This window comes from Leptopilina boulardi, unplaced genomic scaffold (assembly GCF_019393585.1).
Source record: "Leptopilina boulardi isolate dan_hultmark-lab unplaced genomic scaffold, ZJU_Lbou_2.1 LbouV2_351, whole genome shotgun sequence".
In the NCBI taxonomy this organism is placed as follows: domain Eukaryota; kingdom Metazoa; phylum Arthropoda; class Insecta; order Hymenoptera; family Figitidae; genus Leptopilina; species Leptopilina boulardi.
Genome location: NW_026137920.1, coordinates 3605358 through 3631920, shown reverse-complemented (window position 1 = coordinate 3631920; position 26563 = coordinate 3605358). Strand labels below are relative to the sequence as shown.

Below are 26563 nucleotides of genomic sequence, written 5' to 3'. Positions count from 1 at the left end.
AAAATGGGAGTAATAAGCTAATAAGGATGAAATTTGCATTGGAAAGCGTGTTTTAGCATTTTGTAAAAAAGTGAGATTTTAAGTCCGGATGAGTACTTTGCCAGTATTATGCCAGTATTATTCTAGTACTACGTTAGTACTGGTGAGCGGGACAAAATCAGTACTGGACAGCGTTACCAGCCAGGGTTGGTCCACTACTGGCCCAGTACGGCAGTCAGTACTATTATACTGACTGGCAGTGTTGGGTCAGTACTATGCCAGTGGCACATTTCTACTTGGGCGAATTTGGTGGTAATCTATTAAACTCGTTAATAACTAATTTTTAGACAATACAATCTGTATATTCAATTTTGGATTTAGTATAACTTATTGTTAGGTTTGTCCAATGCTGGATTTCGTATATGTTAACCTACTAAAAATTTGCCAACTAATTTTTATAATATGTTCTGCGATTCAATTTTTCGATTTCGTATGGTTAATTCAGTCAAATTACGGATTTAGTGGTAACCTAATAGATTACTAAATCCGGATTTAGTGATATCTATAGGTTAGCAATAAATCGAGAATTTGACTGAAATAATACAGTCAGTTTAATCAAAATCCAAATTTGGTGGTAAAACCTACTAAAAATCCGCTATCTGTATTTTATGCGTTCGGATTGGATACAACTAAGTTTTCAGATTTGGTGGTTAGAAAATCTGTTGACTAATTTTTACATGATTCAATCTGTATTCAACTAGGTGTAACTATAAATACCCAATCCTAAAGTTATGAATGCAGATTAGTCCAATTCCGGATTTGGTGTTCGCACCTATTGAAAATCCGCTAAAATTTTAATTCCTATACAATTTGCATTCAACTTTTGGACTATACAACTTTTTGTTTAGTCCAATTCCGGATTTGATGGTAGTACTGAAAATCTAGTTTAGAAATTATAGGATGCAAATAAAAGTGTTTCTAAAAATTAAGTTCAATGTAGTCTGAACGGAAGCACAAACGGAACTGAGAATTACAGCTGTTATTCTCAGTTTCTTTCAGGACCTTTTTAATCTGGAACGGATTCATATATAGATGTAGAAAAATGAATAATCGAGTATTACCAATTTGTCTACCAAACACAAAAAGTCAACGAAATAACAAAACAAGGCTATAAAATCAGTATATAGATATAACGAAGGGTTTTATGAATTTATTTGCATTTGTCCGGAACACAAAATTTATAATGTAATAGTCTGCTTATATACAATTATAAAAAACCTAAACGCATGTTTTAATCAAATTTTAGATTTGGTTATAACTATACGGAAGACACACTAATTTTAACAGGATACAATTTGCATTCAACATTAAGACCCAGTGGGAAATTTACCATTGGCAAAGAAATGGCCCAATACTGTACCATCATTGGTCTTATAATGATCCATTGATAACCATTGGCAACCATTGGCAACCATTGGCAAACCCATTGGGGATTGTTAGTTTAGACAAATTCCGGATTTGGTGGTAACCTATACTGAAAATCTGTAACTAATTTTTACTATACAATCAGCATTCAACTATGGATTTTGGACTTGTTAGTTAAATCAAATTCCGAATTTTGTGAAAACTTTTGTTTAAAATCTGTAACAATCTGTAATCTGTACAATACAATCAGCATTCAACTTTTGGATTGGCTATACCTTGTTAATTTAGTCCAATTCCGGATTTGCTATAACTTACTGAAGAGCCGCTAACTAATTTTTACACTATACAATCAGCATTTAACTTTTGGATCAGGTATAATGTTAACTAATTCAATTTTCAAATTTGCTAATTTACAGAAAACCCACTAATTTTTCAAAAATCTGAATTCATAATTTATGGTTCTAATGGATTTTTGGTTCTTCTTGTCAAGATAGTAAAATTTCAAATTTGGAGTTGAATTTCCTACCATTTTGCAAAAATTTCCTTAAATTCCCGAAAAAATTCTCCTAAATTCGATATTTAGCAAAAGTGATATATATGAAATTAATGGGATGGGATTAGCGAGAAGAAGAAGGAGAGGATGAGGAAAAAGCGAGGAAGAATTCTCCGGAGAAGTTAAATGAAAGGATGAAGTGAGCTTCATTGCGAGAGAGAGAGAGAGAGAATGAGAGATGTAGTATGAGCGTTCAACGTTTTCCTTCCATCGTTTAACGACTAATAGCCGAGAGTCGTCGTTGCGCCGTTTCCTCAGTTAAGAGGAGCGACCCAGGTACAAACCTCCCAACGTGGGACCACCCTCAGAGACTTCCGCGGAGAGGGAATTGAATAAAAGAGAAAGAAAACGAAATCAAAGGATTCCGCATTGGAATACTTTCGCTGAAGATAAAGAATCGTTCTTTTGTTTTTTTTTCTTTTTTCAAGGAATGTTCATCAAATGTGAGTGTGTGTGCTTAGAATTTAAAAATGTAAATATTTTTACTAATACACAGAGGTTGAAGCTGCGGTACAAGTTGATGTATTAAATTTTTTTGGGTACAAATGATTTTCATTGAATAAAGGTGCTATTAATTTTGGTACTAATTTTTGGAAATGGTTTTCATTGAACAAAGGAGCTATTCTAATGTTGGTACTACTTTAAGTACTACTTTTTGGATATATTGTATATTACCGGTGCTATTAAAAATTGGATGACGATTAGATTTCGGTGAAAATCTAAAATAAGTCTTCCGGTAAAGGAAAAGGAATTTTGTCTAAACAAAATTCTGCCGGAATCATTATATAGGTTTCTTTTTCCGTTTTCGTTGGAAATCCGAATTCCGCTAAACAGGAAGCGAAATTCCGTTTAGTAATTTGTAGAAACAACAGGAATTAATGAATATCCAACTACTCCGAATCGAAATTTTGTCAGCAAAATCAGATTTTTAGAACTCCTTATAACTTTCCAGAACGTCATCTAGTTTCTACTAATGTACAAATACTATACTACAATACTACAATGAAACTACTACTACATCTAATACCATTATATAAACTAATACCACCTAAACGGAAAAAAAATCCTTTATCATCCAACCTGCACCCAGATAAGAAATAAGGATTTTTCCCTACCCGACGAATACAATATTGTCCTCGAATGCAGATTTTCGTAATGAGTGCGCTCTTCGCTATAAAAGGGGGATTGAAACGCTTACAATTGGAAACAAGTGCTTCTCCATTCAGAACCCCGTGGGTATATACAATAGAATACTATATCTGCGGTGGTACAGGGAGACCTTGATGTTTGTCAGAACGACGCGGTTGAGCACGAAAACAAATCACAGTGGACAGACTAATAGGCTATGAAGGATTAAGGCCCTCGGTTTTACATCAATGTGTGTGTGTGTGGGGGGGGGGGAAAGGATCAGTTCGGGATCCTAGAAAACCTTAACCCCAATATCGGTTCGAATCCACGTATATATATATATACCCTTTTTACTAACGACGACCCTTTGCCTGTCTGTGCCCGATGATTATCGCCGCATGCTATATGATAATGAAAGTATATAGCGAACCATTGGTTGTTGGTGTGAAGTATCGTGTTCTATATAGATGAAGGAGGGTTGGGTTGGGTTTCGACACAGACGGTTCGCAATAGGGGCCAAATGGAGGGTGGCTTCGCTTTTTCGTTGCTGAGTCACGAACCGAGGTTTCGCAATGTACTTAATAGAGGAGAGTAGAGGGAGAGAGAGAAAGAGCGCATATAGCGAGGAAAAAAAAACAGGCGCGGAAAAGAAGATAAATACATTCTGCCAATATGATTGCTCGCGGAAACATTTTTTTTTTGTCGATTGTTGTTTTTTTTGTTCTTCGAATTTTGTTCTCAAGATTTCGTTGGAATTCCAATAATTTCCGGTGAAAACGCAAGGAGATGCTGATGATTCTGTTCCAAATCCAAATTCCGGTTCCTTTCCCTTAGTAGAGGGAGAGAAGTTCCCTAAGAAGATTTCACTCCGAATTTCGTTCTCTCTCCCGAAAATAATTTCCCTAGGAATTTCCATAATAATTTACCTCAAAATTCCGCAGAATTTCGCCTGGAATCTCTAGGGTGATCTTCTGGGAACTCTTATCTATAATGGAAATTAAATCCAAAAAAAATATAGATCTCCCGCACATGCGGGAGTGATCCGTTTCTAGTTCAGGGAACAATTATATAAATAAATGTAAATTAAAAATTATTGGAATTAATTTTCGTTGTATTTAGAATCAAAAAGTGTTCGCGTATTTTTTTTTTTTTGCAGTGAGACAATTTTCCCCTAAAGGAGGATGCAAGGGAGAGGAGAGTTTATGTCCCGTCGCCTCTCCGTTATAGGAGGCAACCTCCTATACGATGTGGGTAAATTCGCTTAAACTTACGTGCCATACGGACGAGTGAACTCGCTCTACATAGCTATAGAACCGCGCGGCTTTAACTCGACGGAACATATATATAACCATGCCGGCTCTCTTGTGCGTGGTGCGATGCTCAGCGGCCCGTAGCCAGGAGCGGCCGGCGGCAATTAGTAGCGGGCCGCCAAGGGAGCCAAAGAGCCTTTCCCCTCGACATGTTTCGCTCTCCCTCTTTCCATCGCTATCTTTCTCTCTCCTTCTCCCTCTCTCTCACTATCAGCTTTTACCTCTCTCTACCATACCGCCGACGGCAGTATTTCTCGTCCTCCTCTTCCCTTCCCTCTTTCTCCCTTGGTATCTGCGATCATCCTCGTCACTCGACAAGAAGAATCATTTCCAGTACAACTTCTCGCTTGCGCAACATTGTTGCGCATCAGTTGAAGCGAGACGGAATACTATTCAAAGAAGAAGATGATGATGAAGAAGAAGAGGCGGCAGCGTAAAAAGAGGCGAAGAGTGAAAAGAGATGAAAAGGAAGTGGAGAAAGAAGGAGGATTTTTTTTTTTAAAGGAAGGGGAAGAGGTTTCGGGGTAGTAGTAAAAGCCGCAGGCTTTTTGTCCCGACAAAAATAGACCCTCGCACTCCTCCCTTGAGATCGTTTCATCTCGCTCAGCATACTTTGGCTAACAATCTGCTTTTCTTTTTTATCGTTGCTTGGCGGCGCCAAATATATATGTATGTGTTATTTCGTATCGTTTCGTTTTACTTCTTATGTACTTTATTCTCGTTTCTTACTTTTCTCCTTTTCCTTCTTCTTCTTCCTCTTTTTCTTATCCCTTTCCTTTTCATTTTCCTGCTTCTTCTTCCCCTTATCTTTCTCCCTTTCCTTGTCCTGCTCCTTTTCCTTCTCCTCCCTTTCTTTCTTCACTTCCTTATCCTTCTCCTGCTCCTTTTCCTTCTTCTCTTTTTCCTTATTCTCCTTTTTCTCCCTTTCCTTCTCCTGCTTCTTCTTATTTTCCTTCTTCCTTTATTTTTTCTTCTCCTGCTCCTTCTTCTTCTCCATTTCCTTCTCCTCCTTCTTCTTATTTCCCTTCTCCCTTTGCTTTTCCTTCTACTCCTTTTTTTAAATCTCCCTCTTCTCCTTGTCCTGCTCCTTTTCCTTCTTCTTCTCCCTTTTCTTTTCCTTCTCCTCCTTCTTTTTTTCCGTCTCCCCCTTTTCCTTGTCCTATTCCTTTTCCTTCTCCCTTTACTTTTCCTTCTCCTGCTCATTTTCCTCCTTCTCCTGCTTCTTCTCCTTCTTCTTCTCATTCTCCAGCTTCTTTTTCTCAACCCGTGAACGTGAGGTCGTTAGAGGGTGGCCAAGATCAGACCGATAGAACACGACGATCCCTATCGTGGTTGAAAGTTAAGAACACCTATATATAGTAACCCAGGTTCGACGCACCCTCTTTCCCAATAGCGTTTGGATGATAAAAACCGCCGCGCGAGGAAAATCGAAAAATTTTTTCTAAAATTTTGCATGTCCCATTATTTATAGGTCAAAATATAGTTCCGCCTTGTATATAAATTCTGCACAGATTGCAGATATATATATGTATAACGGTATAAAGAAGCCATCGTGACGATAACGATCTCGCTGGCGGACTTCATTATCAATAATCGCATTTCACGCATCTCAGATTGGTGCAAGGAGGGTCGAGAGTTAGAGTGAGAGAGAGAGAGAACATAGAGAGCAACTACTCTCACAGTGAAGAAGCTAGATAGAGCAGACACTGGCACTCTCGTGAATTAATCAAGTTGGCGCGCGAGACTAGAGAGAGGAGAGTAATCGAGTAACTACGTGAAATCTCGTGTAGCTCCCAACGGAAGAGAGCTCATGGCAAGGATAAGGTGTCTGCTTAATTACGTCTAATTATACGCGCGTAGCCACTGAGGAAAGAAACGGTTGCGCGCCACTTCGATCCACACACACACACATATATATATGTATATTCCAAGTGTATATATGTAAATGCATATGTGTGTGGGTAGGCATTACGCAGCTCGTGGCAACGTTCACCAGTTATATACGACTAAAACCTTAACATGTTTGTCGGTCCGTTTGCTACGATATTCGCTCCCTCGTTAAGCCGCGCGATTCTCGACATGTACATAACAAGCGTGTTGTGTGTATCATCACTTTCAAAAGTTTGAATTGCGGTTTTTTTTCGGCGAAAACGATTTTAGGAAAATAGAAAAATTAATATTAACTAAAATTGTCGGAAAAAAAATAAAAAGACTTCTTGCGGATATTCCGTTATCTAATGCAAATTTCCCTTGAAGTTAGAATTCTTTTGTATTTCCGCTAAAAAAAAAGAAGGGAAATCCCTTAGATAGTAGAATTCCTTTGTATTTCCGCTTAAAAAAAGAAAGAAAAACCGCAAAATTAAAATGGAAATTATCTGAATCCTCCTTAGAAGAACTTTTCCGGGATTCATATAATAATTATACCAACGGAATTCCGCGGGATTTTCTTCAAATTTCCGCTAAAAGAAGGGATATGGCAATATCTTCGAATTTCAATTTACGACGGAAATTACGTTTACGATAGAATTTTGTTAGATTTCAATAATTAATTCCGTAGAATCTCCATCAAAGAAAAAATTCCTTTGAAATTTCCTATGGCGGAAATGATTATTTAGCTATTTTGTTATAGAAACGGAAATGATATTGATATTTCGTCGTAATAGGATAATTTCCCTCGAAATTCTTATTAGAAATTCCGATTGGAATTCCGATCAGAAATTCTGACGGAATTCGGATGGAATTCCGGTCAAAAATTCCGAAGGGATTCGGATGGAATTCTGATTAAAAATTCCTACGGGATTCGGATGGAATACCGGTTAGATAAGTTCCAACAGGATTCGGGCGGAATTCCGGTTAGAATTACGATTCCAGTCGGAATTCCGACTGGAATTACAGTTCGGAATTTCCAATAAGAATTCCGGCGGAAATTCCAAGGAACTCTTTCCTATAGGAATATATCCACGTGGATATCAAAAATTAATAAAGACGATTTCGTCTGATTCCAATAATATTAATTCCATATGGACATTCCGCATAGAATTTTCGTGAAAACGGAATGGAAACCTAGGAAATTTCTTTGGAATTCCATTTCCATTTATGACGAAAATAGCGAAAATTTTCTCTATTCTAGTGAAATAAATCGCTGTTCCAGTGAAAATTATTATGCTGTTTCAGATGAAGATTTTTTTCCCTGCGGTCCATCGAAGTTACATTTCTTTTTTTCTTATAAAATCTCAGAGTATCTTTTCTTTTTTTTTATATTAGATTTTGATGATATGTAGGATCGTTTATTAACGAGAGCCCAAGTGATTCTCAAAGGCCTCGTTCGTGATGGTTTACATCACTACCTATATAGAAAGAAAAGAAAGAGAGAGAGAAAGAGAGAGGAAAAGAGAAAGAAAAGGAGACAGAAAATGAGAGAGGAGAGAGCTTGGCTATCGCGTTGTGGGCAATGCGAAAAGAGGGAGAATATATCCACTCTTGGAAAAGGAGAAGAAGATATGGATTCCCCTGGGGAATGCAAGATATACAACGTCGTCTTGAGAATTCCCTAAAGCTTCCCGCTCTACTATATATATATATATAAACGTTTCTCCCTCTTTTTTTCCTTCCTTTTTTCTTTTCTCTTTTTTTTATCATCCTCTGAAACGACTCTTCGACTTTTCCCGTGGATCGAACGCGATCGCTCGGAACTAATCGCTTTGTCCAAGTCGTCGTCGTCGTCGTTGTCGAGAGGGATTCCAATGACACTCTCTATAACCGTATTGCTTTGCGCACTGTCGTTAACCCACATTATCAACTATGTATATATATATATCTATATCAAAGAAGTTGACAATTCTTTTTTTTTCTTTTTTAAAAATCAAACATCAATTAATATCGCGCTATCGCGACAGGTCAACAAATATTTGTCAAGATTGATGCAATTTTTCTTTTTTTTTTTTTTATTCAATATTTAAACTTTCAATTGAAAGGAGATTAAATGTTTTTGAAGAAAAAATAAATTTTTTCTTTATTGTAAATATTTTTTATAATAATAATTATTATTATTGGTTTAACAACACTTTGTTAAAATAATCAGTGATCGCAAAAAAAATGCCGAGTTATGATTTTAAATCGAATTCGATAAAATTAAAAAAAAAAGTCCGACATATTAGATCTGCCATTTTGGATTATTAAAATTTGATACCAGATTCGGAATCAGCGACTACAAAAAACGCTAAGTATAGTGATTTTTATATGTGTTTAGAACAAGAGGAATTATTCTTTAGTTAAATCAATTTTCGTCTCGTTTGATATTCCTATAGGGATCGATTGTGTAAATCCATTTCCACTTCAATTTCTACTTCGTTCAAATTTCCATTCCCACTTCAATTTCTACTTTTTCCAATTTTCATTATTATCATTTCCATTCCCATTTCGACTTTTCTAATTTTTTCTCCCACTTCAATTTCCATTTCCACTTTTACCAATATCCATATACTTCCTCTTTTTCTAATTTCCACTTCCATTTTCAATTCTACCATTTTCCAACTTCCATTCCCACATTCATTCATACTTCTATTTCCACTTCCACTTTACCAATATTTACTCACACTTCCAATTTTTCATTCCCAGTTTCATTTCCACTTCTATTCCCCCTTACACTTTTCTAATTTCCATTCTCACCTTTTCCAATTTCCATTGACACTTTCATTTCCACTTCCAAAATTTTAAATTTCCACTCCCACTTCTATTTCAATTTTTTCTAATTTATACTTTCCCTTTTACAATTTTTATTCCTACCTCCACTTTTTGTAATTTCCATTTTCACTTTCATTTTCATCTTTATTTTTTCTAATTTCTAATCCCACTTCAATTTACAGTTTTTTCCAATTTTTTTCTCCTAATTCTATTTCCAAATTTTCGAAATTCTCATTCCCACTTTAATTCCTACTTTCCTTTCAACTTCCATTTTTCCAATATCTACTCCTATACTTCAATTTCCATTCCCGCTACCTATTGTTCTAATTTCCACTTCCATTTTCAATTCCACCTTTTCCAATTTCCATTTCCACATTCATTTTCACTTTTACAATTCCAATTAAATTTTTTTCTAATTTCCAATTCCACTTTTAATAATTTCCATTGTCTCTTCCATTTCTACCTCCACTTTCCATAATTTTTAATCCTACTTTCACTTTACTAATTTTCACTTCCACTTTTCTAATTTATTGCAACTTCCAATTTTTCCGATTTCCACTCCCTGTTCTTCTACTTCCATTTCCACATTTTCCTATTTCCTCTTTACCACTTTTATGATTCCTATTTTTAATTCCATTTTATTCTCTACTTTCATCCAATTTCCATTCACACTTACATTTCCACTTTTCAATTTCCACTTAAATTTAAAAATTAACCAATCACAAATTATTAATAAAATTGTGGAAAGGGAAAACTGGATAAAGTAAAAATAGAACTGTGAATTTAAATTGCAAAAAGTTAAATGGAAGTTGGAATGAAAATAGGGAAAGTGAAAATGGAAATGAAAGTAAGAATAAATGGTAAAATGGAAATTATAAAATGTGGAAATGTAAATAAAAGTGAAAATGGAAACTAGAAAAGGTAGAATTAAGAATGAAAATGGAAATTAGAAATAGATGAAGTGGGATTGAAAATTGGTATAAGTGGAAGTAGAAATGGAAATAGGAGAGGAAATTATAAAAAATTAAAAGGGTAGTGGAAATAGAAATTAGAAAAAATGAAAGTGGTAATGGAAATTGGAAATAGTTGTAATGAAAAAGGGATTGGAAATTGGGAAAAGTGGAAGTGGAAATTAGAATTTCCATTTTCAGTACAATTATCAGTTCCACTTTTTCTAAGTTTCATTCCCACTTGAAGTTTCACTTTTTCTAATTTTTCTAATGTAACTGGGAAAAAAAATTAAAAAAAATGGAAGTGGAAATAGAAGAGGGAATGAAAATTAAAAAAAATTGTTGTAATGGAAATGGGATTGGAAATTGGGAAAAGTGGAAGTGGAAATTAGAATTTTCATTTTTAGTACAATTTTCACTTCCACTTTTTCTAAGTTTCATTACTACTTCCATTTCTACTTCCACTTTTCCAATTTTCATTTCCTGCATAATTTCCACTTCCACTTTTCCAATTGCCATTTTTAGTACAATTTCCACTTTCATTTTTCCAATTTCCATTTCCAGTACAATTTCCAGTTCCACTTCTTTATTTTTATATTTCCACTTCCACTTTTTCTTATTTTCTTCCCACTTCGACTTTTTTACTTTTATTCACACTTTTTTTAAGTGGAAAGGAAATGGAAATTAAAAAAGTGGTATCGAAGTGGGAGTAAAAATAAAAAAAAGTGGAATTGGAAGTGGGAATGAAAATAAGAAAAAGTGGAAGTGGAAATAAAAATTAGAAAAAATGAAAGTGGGAATAAAAATTAGAAAACGTGGAAGAGGGAATGAAAACTAAAAAAAGTGGAAGTGGAAATGGTAAAGGAAGTGGAAATAGAATTAAATTTACATTATCGACTCCCTGGTAAATTCCTGGAATATCTCCGGGATATGTAAATTTTTCCCCTTAGAATTTTTTTTTTTGCTATATCCCAGGGACATCGGAGAATAAAAATTGGAATAGGATTATCTCCCTTAGAAAAATTAATTTTCCTCCCTTAAGATATTTTTGAAATGCAATTTTTCTCAAAATATATCTCAAGTATATCCCTGATTATATACGTACCGTATACATATGTAATATTAGAAAAAATTAATGTAAAATTCAAACTAATCCAATTATTTGTGAAACCTTAAAAAAAACAAATCTTACCTTATTATGAGGTGGCTGCGTCGGTACATAAAGCGGCGGATCAAGTCCAGGACTAGTAACAGCATGTCGTCCAATAATCCGATCAGCCGGCTTTGCATCATAACCATCCGGTTGTCCAATATGAAATCCCTTACTTTTAACCCAAAAACGAAATTTACTATTCTCAGCACTATTAACCTCCTCACCTCTCAATGTTCTCAATATACGCGCATATTTTTTAATTGTTATTGTTTTTGTCTTTGCTAAATCGCCATAAGTTTTAATCACCCACGGCTGATAAGTATCGTACATTGCGTCATTTTGAAATTTTTTCGGTAAATTCATAACTTGTTCAACAATTGTCGTTTGATTGTTACGTGCTGGATTTTTAAATGTACCATTCATATTATTACTATTATTATTGTTATTATTATTATTATTATTATTATTGACATATGTGCAATTTTTCACATCATGTCCAGTTGTTACTGATTTCATATTATAACCAGCAGTAGGATTGGAATTGAGAGAAACACCTGAGGCATTTGTACCAAGCGAACCACTGGTCATATTTGAAATGTCAAGATACGATACTGATGAGCTTTTACCAAGATTTGTCGCGTTCCCAACAAATGTCGCCATTGACGTTGCCATATATGGAATTGGCGATGGCATACCTAGGTTACCAGTACAGAGACTTGATTGACCACCACCACCAGTCACGTTTAAACCAGTGACATTCGCATAGGAAACCTGATCAACTGGTATTGTCGATGTGGTTGGCCAAGATGATGTTTGATGACAATTTGCGTTATCAAGATTCATCAATGATGTTGTTGTTGAATTATTTTTTCCCTTTGATGTTGTACGACCTTTTGTTCCACTATTGTCATTGTTTTTTGTTGATGTACCACGTGATTTTTTTGCCGGTGGTTCATTCATTGAATTAAGATTACCCTGCGAGGGATTATTATTATTCTCAGATCTTGAACGTTTGTTGGACGATGTTGATGATGATGACGACGACGACGTTGAGGCGGATGATTGAATTGGTGTGGGTGAATTAGTCACAGTAACTCGTCGTCGTAAACCCATTGTTGCAGTCGCCATTAGGCGATTTTTATCTCACACACACACACAAACAAACAAAAAAAAAAAGAAGATGTCTTAATCTGCTCTCTTTTCTTAATTCAATTCAGTCATCATTCTGGATACGAATTCTGTAATCAGAAAAAAAAAATTATTTTAGTGGGTCACTGGGTTTTTTTTTAATTGATAGAAATTAATAAAAAAAAAAACAACTTTTCCCCTTTTTAACACGTTTTTGTATGTTCGACTCAGTGACAATTCACGTGGAAAGATTCTAAGAAATGTGCTCCTGGGAATTTCCGCAGGAATTCTTATTCGAAATTCCGACAGAATGCCAACTGTAATTTGAATTCTAATCGAAATTAAAATCGAAATTCCATCGGAATTTCCAATCGAAATACCGTCGGAATATCCAATAAGAATTCCTGCGGAAATTCCCAGGAGTACTTTCATTGGAATCTTTCCACGTGGGAATTGAATTTCCAGATTATTATTTTTACTGTTATTAATTTTATATTGTTATTTTTATTATTTTCACTATTTTTGTGGCTATTTTGCCAAATTATAATAGTCCAAAATTTATTCTTTTCTAGAGAAATTGAATTGAAAGCAAAATTGTATAGAGGGGGTCGATAATACAATTCCATTTCCATTCCTATTTCCATTTCCACTTTTTCTAATTTTAATTCCACTTCCTTTTCCGCTTCCAGCACCTTTTCTATTTTTCATTCCCACTTCCATTTCTATTTCAACTTCCACTTTTTTAATTTTCATTCCCACTTCCACTTCCATTCCCACTTAAACTTATTTTAATTTCCATTTCCACTTCCATTTTTTCTAAATTTCATTCCCAGTTACATTAGGAAAATTAGAAAAAGTGGAAGTGGTAATAAAAATTAGAAAAAGTGGAACTGCAAGTGTGAATGAAAAAAAAAAATGGAAGTGGAAATTCTACTGGAAATGAAAGTGGAAATGAAAATAAAAAAGTGGAAGAGTGGAAGTTAAAATTCTACTAAAAAGGGAACTAGGATTGGAAGTTGGAAAAAGTGGAAGTTAAAATAAAAGTGGGAATGGAAGTGGAATTATACATAATCGACCCCCAGGGGAAACAATTGCTCAATTCCACTTCTATTCCCACTTTTTCTAATTCCACTTTATCAAATTTCCACTTTTTCTAATTTCCAATTCTAATACCCTTTTAACTTTTTTTAATTTCCTCTCCCAATTCCATTTCCATTTTTATCAATTTTCAATCCCACTTCATCTCTTTCTAATTTCCATTTCCATTTTCACTTCTACCTTTTCCAGTTTCCATTTCTACATTTTCTAATTTCCATTTTACCGTTTATTCTTACTGTCATTTCCATTTTCACTTTTTCAATTTCCATTCCAACTTCCATTTAACTTTTTGCAATTTAAATTCACAGTTCTTTCTTCAGTTAGACCAATTTCTCCTTCCCACAATTTTAATAATAATTTTTGATTGGTTAATTTTAATTCGAATGGAAATTGGAAAAAGTGGAAATGTGTGAATGGAAATTGGAAGAAAATAGAGATAAAAATGGAAGTAAAAACAAAGTGGGAGGGAAAATCGGGAAAATTGGAAGTGAAAGTGGAAGTAGCAATGAAAAGTAGAAATATTAAAGTTACATTTCCACTTTTTCTAATTTACATTCCCACTTCCACCTCTTTTAATTTTAATTTCCAATTCTATTTCTATTTCCATTTCCACTTCCGCTTTTGTTTAATTTTCATTCCCTCTTCTATTTCCACTTCCATTTTTTTTAATTTTTATTCCCAGTTACATTAGAAAAATTAGAAAAAGTGAAACTTCAAGTGGGAATGAAAATAAAAAAAATCGGACAAGTGCGAGTTACACTCGCACTGAAATCGAGGGTTCCGTACTCGAAGCGAACTTATTTGGTATAAAAACAAATGTTTAAAAAATATGTGTTGTATGACAACTAATATAAGTGGTACAAAAAGGAACAATTTTCTTGAATTTTACAAAATTGTTCCTTTTTGTACCACTTATATTAGTTGTCATACAACACATATTTTTTAAACATTTGTTTTTATACCAAATAAGTTCGCTTCGAGTACGGAACCCTCGATTTCAGTGCGAGTGTAACTCGCACTTGTCCGATTTTATTTTTTAAAAAATATTTTACTAAAAAAATATAAGAAACATAATTTTATTTCAACTCGCAATATTTTTATTGTATTTACATTTTAAAAATATATTGAATATTAAATTTTATCTTTCTAAGTCAAAAAGAGATAAAACTTAAGATATTGATATAAGGCTAGTAGCTGCTTGTCAAGGAAAAATCGAAAGTTATCTAAAAAATAAAATTTGTTTATTAATTCCAGAAAAATCAACTCCAATCATCCTCGCTATATTTTTTTTGTAATCTACACGTAAAAATACGTCAAAATATATAAATTTGAATCACTGTAGAAAAACTTTTTTCGTTTTTTGCGGAAAAATACATTTTTTTCTGAAATTTATCATTTTTCTTCAAAAATTTGATAAAAATTGATCATCAACTCCAATCGCGCTTACATTTTTTCCCTGTATTTTTCACGCAAAAATTGAGTTTTACAGCAAGTATGATCTGTCTGGGTTGAATATTGTGTGCGCTAGGGAGAATAAATTATTTTTTTCGAAATTTTTGATTTTTCCTTGACAACGCTATGTAAATTGATCCGAATCAAGTTCGCTATAATTTTCCTGTAATTTTCACGTAAAAATACGTAAGTGTGTCAAATTTGAGCTCTTTATGTCAAAAGATGTGGCCGCTAGGGGGGGGGTACATAGTCATTTTTAGGCATTTTTCGTAAAAATTCATGGTTTTTCCTTGACAACGCTATGTTAATCAATTCCAATCAAGTTCGCTATAATTTTCCTGTAATCTACACGCGAAAATACATATGTGTACTAATCTTCAGCCCTCCAGATAAATTTATGTGGCCGCTAGGGGGGGGGTACACGATTTCAAAAAAACCGATATTAATAGGGTTCCGAACCGAGTACGGAACCCTAAAAATGGAAGTGGAAATTGTACTGAAAATGGAAATTAGAAAAGTGGAAGTAGAAATGGAAATGGGATTGTAAATTGGAAAAAGTGGAAGTAGAAATGGAAATAGAATTGGAAATCAAAAAAAGTGGAAGTAGAAATAAAAGTGTGGATAAAAATAAAAAAGTGGAAGTGAAAATTGTACTAGAAATGGAAATTAGAAAAATGGAAGTAGAAATGGAAATGGCAATGAAAATGAAAATGAAAATTAGAAAAAGTGGAAGTGGGAATAGAAGTGGAATTGCATAATCGACTTGATCTTTGACCTAAAATTTATCTGATTTTGAGGTTATGTCGTCTTTTAATTTATGACTTTTGATTTCAATTTTGAGGTTATGTTCGCCTCTTGATCCTTGATCTAAATTTTGAGGTTCTGGCTATATTAAATCAACAGTATATATTTTCACCAAAACACTTTAAAAAAATATTATAAAAGCATATATATGCTAAAGAATTTATATCATATTTTACAAATTCTAAAAGATATATACTTTTGAGTCAATAATAATTTTGTATGCGCTTTTGGCAAAAATACTATAGATGTGTGATTGTTTATTTTTCTCAGTTTCTACAGTTGATTAGCATTATTTGACTAAAATTTGACTCTCGTCGTTATAGGGAAAAAAGCAGGAGACAAATTCCAGATGTCCCGCCTCCGTCTCTTTGACAAATATATATATATATATATATAATATGCGCTGAAAGTTAATTTCACTAATGGAAATATCTTCAAAATGTGTTGAGGGGAGCGGGAGAAAATATATTTAATGATGGCATGAGGCGAGTGTAGAAGTATATATCTGTGAACTGATGTGTCCGGGCGAGTATTTTCGATAAGTCGGATTAAAGCACAGAGCCTAGCGCTCTAATCGCAGTGTCACACACAAAATGTTGACTGACAAGGACTGATGAATCTCTGGCGGTAGATCATTAGGATTGAATAAAAGAGTCTAGAATATCACGAATTAAGTATATGCGGGATGACTAAATGAGTCTAAATATAACTTTTTTTTTAATTTCTGAAAGAAAAAGCTATATATTACCCATCAGTTTTAACTTGAAAAAATTATATGCGGAAAACGCGCTGCATGGATATTTCGTTGGAATTTCTTTTCAGTTTTCGAAGGAAAAAAAAATTTCCAATAAAATTCCGTTTACTTTTCATAACGGAATTTCCCCTTTCCATCAAAATTGACATAGACTTTCCATGGGAATTCCATGTAAACTTTTGATGGAATTTCCGTGAAAATTGATGAAAAGTCCATGAAAATTTGATAAAAAAAAAATAAATAAATATTTATATGGATAAATTCCATGGAAACTTGATGGAATTTCTAAATAGAATTTCCTGAAAATTTTCCCGGGGAATTTTTTTTACTAATTACCTGCATGAAAGTATATAATTAGTCAAAAATTATATATATATATAAAAAGTGGTACAAAAAAAGCATTCGATAATCATAGAAGAATTAAATATTGAAGAGTTTTGAACAAAACAACCCAAAAAAAAAAAAAAAAACTACATGTGGGGTCATCGCGAATATATAAAAAATGGGGTGGAAAGTGGATGATGAAAAATACAATGAAGGGATAAAAAGTGCCAAACGACAGGGAACTGGCATAGACACACACACACACACCTATGTCATTAGGTCGATGACTTGAATGCGATCGCCATCATTTCGCGGTGTGCAGAGGGTTGAATTATTATTATATAAGGGCAGAGAGGGGTACATGTCAAAAAATAGGGGCTTTTTATAGGTTAAACGTAGTACGCGGGAGATCAAAAACGGTTTTTGCACATATATATTGTATACAAGGGGGGTAACGTTGGCGAGGGTTTATTTTCATATCGTTATATTTCATTACCTCTTTTTTCACTCTTTCTCTCTCTCTCTCTCTTCTTTTATATTGTATGTCACTATCTCGCGCCTTGCAACCCCATTCAATGCGCGATGCGGGAATCCAATCGTCACGCACTTGAATATACAAAAAAGGGTCAAAGGGATGTGTGTGTGTGGTTTTTTTTGACAATGTCAGTTACAAAAAAAGCCTAGTGACCCACTAAAAGCATTTTATTTGTTATTTTTTTTCAATATTTCTATTCCTTTTTTAATTTTTTAATTTCAGAACTTTAAGATTTTCAAAACTAGAAACAATTTTTGTGTCGCAGAAACAAAAAATTCACTTCATACTTAATATTTACCATATGAGTTTTTATATCAGTGAAGTTAACTGTGAATGTAGAAATTTTTCGATTGGCATAGTTATACTGCACTAAAATTTTATCAGCATACTTTTCAGTATTTTTTCAATAGCGTAAAGTTCATTTTTTATCAAATTTTTAAAACTTATTAATTATGTATCATAATCATATTGTAAATATGAGTCAATCTAACCAAGGCCTCGTAGGTGAAATTAATTATGACCTATTTGACCTGAATAGGTCGACCTGTCGAAAAAAGTACTTGGACGATTTCAACGTGGAATTTCCTGCTCTTCCGATTTGTAACATGAAAAGTAGATGGTTCCATTAAAAAAAATGAGTTGAAATTGAAATGACCTAATTCAGGTCATTTAGGACAAATTTAGGGTCATCACTGAATATTCCCCTTTAAGCACAACAACTTTTGACTGAAACATGTCCTTGCAAAATTAATTTGTTAAAAGTTATTTCCCCAAATACAATAATAATTAAATGACCTATTTGTCCTAAATAGGTCGATCTATCGAAAAAAAGTGCATCAACGATTTCAACGTGGAATTTCCTGCTTTATCGATTTCCGGCATAAAAAGTATTTCATTAAAAAAAATGAGTTGACCTTGAAATGACCTAAATTAGGTCATTTAGGTCAAATTCAAGTTAACCACTGGATGTCCCCCTGTGAGCACAATAACTTTTGTTCAAAACATTTTTTTGTAAAATCAACTGATTAAAAGTTATTTCGCCTGATAAATTAAAATGGGACACCCTGTACACAGAAAAAACCTGAATTCAAATTGAGTATAGATTCTATACTCAATTTGATTCGCAACAAAAATGAAACTGGTTGTCTCATTTCGAGTTCTAAGGTAAAAGTATCAAAATGAAACAGGCAAGTTTCATTTTGAGAAAAAGAAAAATGGAAAAATATTGTGAAATAACGAATAATTTTGCACAAAAACATGAAATATAATAATTACAAAGAAGTAAATAACACGCTAGACTTAATATGTTTGATTAAAAATTGCTTGTAATCGCGTAATAAAATAATAAAGGAAATATGTTTTTAGGTTAGAAAAATGAAAACATGTGTTTTGACAACAGGAACGGTACTGCCAACTTAAATAATAGCGGTAAATTTAAAAACTTATGAAATTAATTATTATCTACGTAAATAATAATAAATAATTTTTATTTAAAAACTTCTAAATATTCGTACTGGTCAAAATAATCTTTCTGGTGTTGTTGAAATATTAGAAACAATAATTGAAATACAAAATTACTCTGCTTATGATGCCAACTTAGAAATCTGAAATTCCAGCCAATATCATTTTGAATAACATGAAGTTTGTCCCATACTCATTTCGATACCCAAAAGAAAATGAGTTGCAACAAAAATGAGTCCAAGTTTTTTCTGTGTATAGGTCAAAAGCAAATTATATTAGGTCAAAGTAGAAGAATTTTCCGATCAAAATAAGAATATTTTTTTGTTGCGTTTACGCGTGATTTTGAATTTAAGACATTGCTCGAGAGACAAATATGAGGGTCGAGGGCAGGGGCGTGAAGTGGGTGTGTAGAGAGAGAGAGAGAGAGAGGTGGTGAAATGGATTATCGGGAGCCTTGGCTCTCGGTATCTGTGTGGTATATCTGCCACGTCTGTATATAATACAGCGCGACCATGCAAGCTTGATTACGCATTGCGATCACGAGTGTCCCACGAGCGCGACGGACATAAGGCCTTTTGTCACATAGTGAGCCTGCGGGCAGGAAGCACGTAGCGTGACACCATCCGTGTGGTGTGCGAATACCCACATTATACATCCGCATAAAATATATATATATATATATATATATAGCGTCACAGTATACGTTGCGACCAGGCTCTTTTATACGTGACTTGTATGTTGTGGGGTTGAAAAAAAAAATCTGCTGATCGCACAATTTCTTTGCCTATATATGAAAATTGTCACAGTTTTACATATATATGGCAAAAATGTGTGAAATATTGCAATGCAACATTGCAGGTAAAGATTATGAAGAAAGAAAAAAAATTCCGCCTTACAGTAGCCTTGGATGGTGCAGTGTATATAGGAGCTTGAAGCAATAATAATACTGTGTTAGAAACTGCGCGTCTTTAAAATGCTTATATGCAACTGAGCAGTGTGTGGATGATTTTTTTTTGCTCCAAACACTACGAAGCATTTCTTTTTGTAGAAAAAAGTAGTTCAAAATAGAGTTAAAATAGGTTGGAAATATATAGTTCAAATGTAGGTTTAATTTAAGTACAAAATTGGTATTATGTAGGTTGAATCTAGTTTCAATCTAGTTTCAAGCTAGTTTCAAGCCACTTTCAAGCTAGTTTTAAGCTAGTTTCAAGATAGTTTCAAGCTAGTTTCAAGCCATTTTCAAGCTAGTTTTAAGCTAGTTTCAAGATAGTTTCAAGATAGTTTCAAGCTATTTTCATAATAGTTTCATAATAGTGTCATTATAGGTCCACAGTCGGTTCAAAATGGGATCAAGATAAGTAAAAAATATAGTCCTAATGTACGTTAAATAAAGTTTAGAGTAGATACAATGTAGTTTCAATATAGTTTCAATCTATTATTAACGTAGGTTCAATATAGTTTCAATCTAGTTTTAATATAGGGTCAATGTAGGTTTATAATATATGTTTACAATAGGATCAAAATAGGTAGAAATATAGGTCAAATGTAGGATTAAATATAGTTTTTCTTAAAATTCAGAGTAGTTGCAAATTAGTTTCAATCTAGTTTTATCCTAGTTTCAATATAGTTTCAATCTAGTTGTATTCTAGTTTCAATATAGTTTCATTCCTAGTTTCAATCTAGTTTTATTCCAGTTTCAATCGAGTTTTATTCTAGTTTCAATCTAGTTTCAATTGAGTTTTATTCTAGTTTCAATCTAGTTTTATTCTAGTTTGAACCTAGTTTGAACGTACATCTAATGTAGGTTAATTTAAAAACACCAGAATCCAGTGCATCGGAAAGCCAGAAAGACGTAAATTTCCGTTATAGAGGATTGCGAACTAGAGTATATATATATATATATGTACATCAAGTTCGATAAGACGAAGAGACTCTCTCGATCGGTTTTACTTTGCAACTCTTTTTATCGCCTACTCGCGATTTTATTGCTACCGCCCATCGGATATCGCGGCATACGGGCAAGCAGATAAGATCGGGAGTGTATATATATTTAAAATATAGGCGACTATATACAACCCCTGGAGCGCTACGAACCGTTTTAGCGCGGCAGCTATATATTTTTACCCGCCTATATGAATTGCGAGACTTTCCCCGACGTTCGTTAGTGAGTTGGGTAGCGAGTTGTATATATATATATAAATGTATGTATGTATATTGTATATATATGTATGTATATACATATATAAATTTACTGTCAAAGACTCGAGAGAGTGTCGAGCGACGATAAGTCGAATTCCCAAACGGGCGGGTGTGGCGAACGGCCCGCGCCGGCCACCGGAACAAGTACCGCTATCTTCTGCTTCTCTGTCTGATGATGTGAAGCTTCTATATCGAATAATTTTTCATTTTTTTTTTACCCCACCAAAAACAAAAGCTTCGCTATGGCTAAGTTCAAAAATTTCTTTTTTTTATCAATTATATCGAAAAAAAATCCTCTACAATAAAATAATAAAAAAAAAATACAACATTTGTTTAAAAATAATTTTAAAACTAAAATCCTTTACAAAAAATTTAAGTCAAACATAAACGATTACTTGACTATTATAGAAAAAACACAATTTTTTTTGGAGAAAAAAATATTTTTTTTATACAAATAAATATTCGACAATAAATAAACTATAAATAATAATAAAAATAATAGTAATTTAATAATAATATAGTAATTATATAATAATAATAATATAATAAATAATAATAATTACACCAAGTATAGTTTGAATCTATATACTGAACGTTTTTCGTTTCAAGTGAAGAAATTTTTGATATCGATATAATTTATTGGATTCCAAGAAAAATTATATATCGCTCAAGTAAATATTTATTTGACAATAGACACACGTTGTAACTGCGATTATATGAACCAAATAATCTTTTTTTTCTTCTTCTTCTTTCGTATGTACAAATAATTCCGAGAGGAAAATATAATTTTTGAATAAAATTCAAAAGCAAAATAATTCTTTTCTCAAAATTTTGATAAAAATAATTCCTCTTAATTTGGCACATTAAAACCCGATTTATACCTATATAGTTTCAAAAAAAAAAAAAAACCTTTATAATCGAAAAGTAAAAAAAAATTACTTTAAAATCGAAAATACAATTTTATATGAATAAATATATATGTTTACGATATAAAAAAAATTATATAGAAAAAATGCTTGGGATGTTTTATATTCACTTTGTGTATATGTATTATTCGCGCGCGTCAAAAAAGTCACCCTATTTTTATAGTATAGGTAAATCTCGCAGCTGTTATTTTATAAATGAGTTCAAAAGAATAAAAGTTTATATCGTGTAATTGATCAGGTGGCGGTAATTAGGTTATAACATAGGGGTAATTTTGAGAATCATTAAAGTATATAAATATAATAGGTAGACGAGGGTTTTCAACGTTATATGTGTATATGACAAATTTTTCAAATTCAACATAAAGATTTTTTTCAAAAATAACGATATCTGAAATTCAGAACAGTCTTAAATTAAGAAATTGTTACTTAATTTAAGTATTTTAATTTCAAGATCTTTATTTTAGAATTTTTATTGAGAAATTTTAATTTAAAAATTTTTTATAAACTCAAAATCAACTGTAAATTTAAGATCAAAATTGAAATTTTTTTTTAATTTCAGTAACGCAGTGACTTGAATTCAGAGAGAGAGAGAGGGGGGGGGGGGAGAGAGAGTATAAAAAAAATTAAAATATAACAATTTTGTAAATTAATTTACATTTGCATTATAGTTTAGTATTTCGTAAAGTTTTAAATCTTGCATAATTTCAGTATTTTAAACACTATTTTCTTAAATTTAGAAAAAGAGTCTTAATTTCAGACTATTTTTTCTCTGAAATTTAGCAAAATTTTATTCTATAATCACGCGTTTACGTTGATTTATATAGTACATAGTTTAAATTAAGCAATTTTCTTTAATTTAAGCAAAGTTTTCTTAAATTTAGAGAGAGTCTTAATTTCAGACTATTTTTCCACAAAAATTCAGCAAAATTTTATTTTTAATCATTATATTTACATTAATTTAATAAAAAGGTTAAATTAAATTTAAATTGACAAATTTTTTTAATTTAAGAACCGTTTTTCTTAAATTTAGAAAGAGTTTTAATTTCAGACCATTTTTTACTGAAATTCAGAAAAATTTTATTTTTTAATCATTATATTTACATTAATTTAGTATATATATATATATATATAGTTACGATGGTAAATAGGTTTTCCTATTAAGTATTTCATTAACCTAATCATATCTGATAAGGTAGAAATTTTATTGACCAACAGTCAAATTTTTGTATGTACGAAACTCGTACAAATATTTTCGTGCATGGTTTCTGAAAAAAATGGATCGCCTCTCGCTGCTGGGGTATGATCCCAGAACCTTCTTATTGCCGGTAAGATGCTCTACCAATTGAGCTACAGAGAGACCCGATTAAAAATTAATATTATTAATATTAAAAATTCAAAACAAAAATTACCATCGTCACTAGATATTTTCTAAAGTTCTTAATATTGACGTTGAAAAGTCGTGTGCATGGTTTCTGAGTAGAGTGGAATCGGGTCTCTCTGTAGCTCAATTGGTAGAGCATCTTACCGGCAATAAGAAGGTTCTGGGATCATACCCCAGCAGCGAGAGGCGATCCATTTTTTTCAGAAACCATGCACGAAAATATTTGTACGAGTTTCGTACATACAAAAATTTGACTGTTGGTCAATAAAATTTCTACCTTATCAGATATGATTAGGTTAATGAAATACTTAATAGGAAAACCTATTTACCATCGTAACTACAATATTAAAAATTCAAAACAAAAATTACCATCGTCACTATATATATATATATATATATATATATATATATATATAGTTTGAATTAACTTTAAATTAACAAATTTTCTTAATTTAAGCAACATTCTTCAAATTTTAATTACCTATTGATTTAGAATAGCTTAAATTAAGTTTTTCTTGAATTAAGTACCAAAGTTAAAATTTTTCTCAATTCAAGTATTGTTTTCTTAAATTTAGAAAAGGAAATTGACTCGCTTAATTTAAGACCAATTTTTCTCTAAAATTCGGCAAACGGTTTTTATGGCTTTTTTTCAAAGTAAAAAATATTCTTCATTTAAGCATCAAATGCCTTAAATGCAAAAAACTGTGTCTTAATTCTAAAAAAAGCAAAACAGTTTTTTTTTGCTGAAATTTATATAAATTTTTTGTTATATATTGGTTTAAGTTATTAATTATAAAAAAAAATCTTCATTTTTAATTGTAAAACACATTGTTTATAAAAAAATGACTTTCAAAATAAACATATGTATCCCCACCTCCCTCTCGTCCCACGCCCTTTTGCCGAATTTATTTTTGCACAAAAAAATGTTAAAATTTTTTAATTATTATAATATTCTATTTATTATTATTATCATTATATATCGGGTCTCAATTTGCGTTGTTATAATTTCAACTAATAATACAAAAAAAAAATGAAAAAAAAATTACAAGACGTGATCGTGATTGGACATTTCGACCGTGAAGTTCCACTTGGAACAAGAGACCGCCCTCGTTAACGGCTCAATAAGCGCGCGAGGCTTTAGTGACAAAAAGAAAAAAAAAGAGAGAAAAAGAAGAACACGACAATTGTCAAGTTTTACCAAAAGACAATAAAAAGAGTTTTTTTTTAAATATTTCAAGGAAAACCTTTTTTTCTCTTCAAAAAAAAATAAAATTTTTAATGGAAAAAAAAAAATTTGTCACCAAAATTTATTCAATTTATTATTACAATTATACATAAAAACATATAATAATAATAATAATAATAATAATAATAATAATAAAATAATAACAATAATAATAAGAATAAGAATAATTATATAAAAATAATATTAAAATATATTAAAAAATAAAAATTTGGCTAGTGATAAGAATTTGTATTTTCACTAAGGTTGAATCTACAATAAACAAATTTCTCTTAACCAATGCGTAGCTTCAGTTTTCATTTTTTTGTATTGGTATACCTGTACAAAAAAACAAGCTATATTCATCGATTAAAAAAAAATGGTTAATTGTGGACTCAACCTAAAAACCGCAGTTACTGGTATGCATTTACACACCTTCTGTTAAAAATTTGCTTTTCTTTATTTGTATTTTCCAAAATGCGCAAATTTTATTGGTTGTCCACAATCTAACTAATTGCGGACAACCAATTATAGATTTGTGCATTTTGAAAAATGCAAAGAAAAAAAATTTTTCGACAAATGCGGTGTAAATGCACCATAAGCGCAGTTTTGTAAAAATTTAAGGCTGACTCCACAATATAGACAACAATCGATTTAATCGATTATCGAAAATTTTTTCTACACAGGTTTTCAATGTCAAAAAAATTGTTCATTCACGCATCGAATAAAAAAAAAAACTATTGTCCATTGTAGACAGAACCTAATAATCACAGATATCCAATCACAAAAATCGATTAATCGAAAAAAAACTGAGTATACTAAAAGCAATAAATGAATCAAAAGAAAAAACTGTTGATCGAACAAAAAAAAAAAAACTTTCATTGTAGACAGAACCTAATAAACACGGATATCCAATCACAATCACGAAAATCGATAAACAATATCGATAAAAAAAATCGAAAATAAAAAAAAACAACAGAATAAAGAAAAAACTAACCTGTAGATTATTCTCCACAAAAATAAATTTTTCCCACAAATCACTATTTTATTATTTAGTTGGACAAAAAAAAACTGCACAATTGTTTTTTTTTTTAAATTTGACACACGATCTATACGCAGCGAGAGTCTCGCCAATAGTGACAGGCAAAAGTCGCGCCGGGCAGAGGAGCGCGCGGGGAATCAAAAACACACACTACTCACTGAATGAGAGAGAGTGAGAGAGAGAGAGAACGATATCGTAGCACTCAAGTTGACTCAGTGGCCGAGCGGTATCTCACCCGCGAAAAGCGACGTCCCGCGATCAGGTGACAGTGGGAGCAATACAGCACACCACACACGAGTTACGAGCGAGACGAGATTCGTTTGGGCTCGAGAGGGGAGGGGGTAAAGTGAGAGAGAACGCAATGTGAGAAAACAGAAGTGAGAGAGAGAGAAAGGCGCCGAGAGTGTTGGACAAGAGAGAGAAAAGTGGTGGGGGAAACGAACGCGGTGCGCGGGAGTCACTTCTCTCTCTCTATATATATATCTGTATATAGAGAGAAGCTCCCTTGATCGCTTCTGAGTGCAAACGGTTCGGCGTGCGGTGGGACACTGGCGGCTTGGTTGTGAAACTGCTCTGTGGATAGCGGGTGGCGAGAGAGCGATACTCTACGGGACGGGACAGGCCTATCCAAACCGGGACCCCATCCGAACGCGTATATATTCCTGTATTTGTGTGCGCGCGCGTCGGTAGCTTCCTCATACACACACACACCGCGCCAGTAGTAGTAGTAGTAGCATGCCGAGCCTTGCTATAAGGCACGTTGCCACTCTACCTCACTTGTCCGCCCGCATATTCCAAGCTTTCGCCTCTCTCTATCTCTCTTCAATTCTCCCCCCACTTTTCGTCCCCACCTCCCTCCCCCTCTTCAGTCGCGTCAGCGATGCCGATGCTCTCTTCCGCAAGCGCGCAGTACTGCTTTCTCTCTCTCTCTATCTCGTTCATTCTATCGTTAGAACGAGATAGCGAAATCTCTGTCTCACTTTACCACGAGTTCTAGACATCCGACTCCCTCAATATTCACCGACCTTTCGTGTCTCACTCTCTCTATGTGTGTGT

At 32.9% G+C, this 26563-nt stretch overlaps 1 protein-coding gene across 1 annotated transcript in view; it reads right to left on the bottom strand.

The window, feature by feature from the left end:
- LOC127286187 (probable serine/threonine-protein kinase DDB_G0272282) overlaps nt 1-26279 on the bottom strand; it is a 77390-nt gene extending 51111 nt beyond the window's left edge. The window contains exons 1-2 of the mRNA XM_051312538.1: nt 25463-26279; nt 11221-12419 (exon numbers count right to left, since the gene is read on the bottom strand). Of these exons, the coding sequence (XP_051168495.1) occupies nt 11221-12309 (1089 nt within the window). The 5' untranslated portion in view covers nt 12310-12419; nt 25463-26279. The remainder of the gene's footprint in view (nt 1-11220; nt 12420-25462) is intronic.
- Nucleotides 26280-26563: the final 284 nt, after the last annotated feature.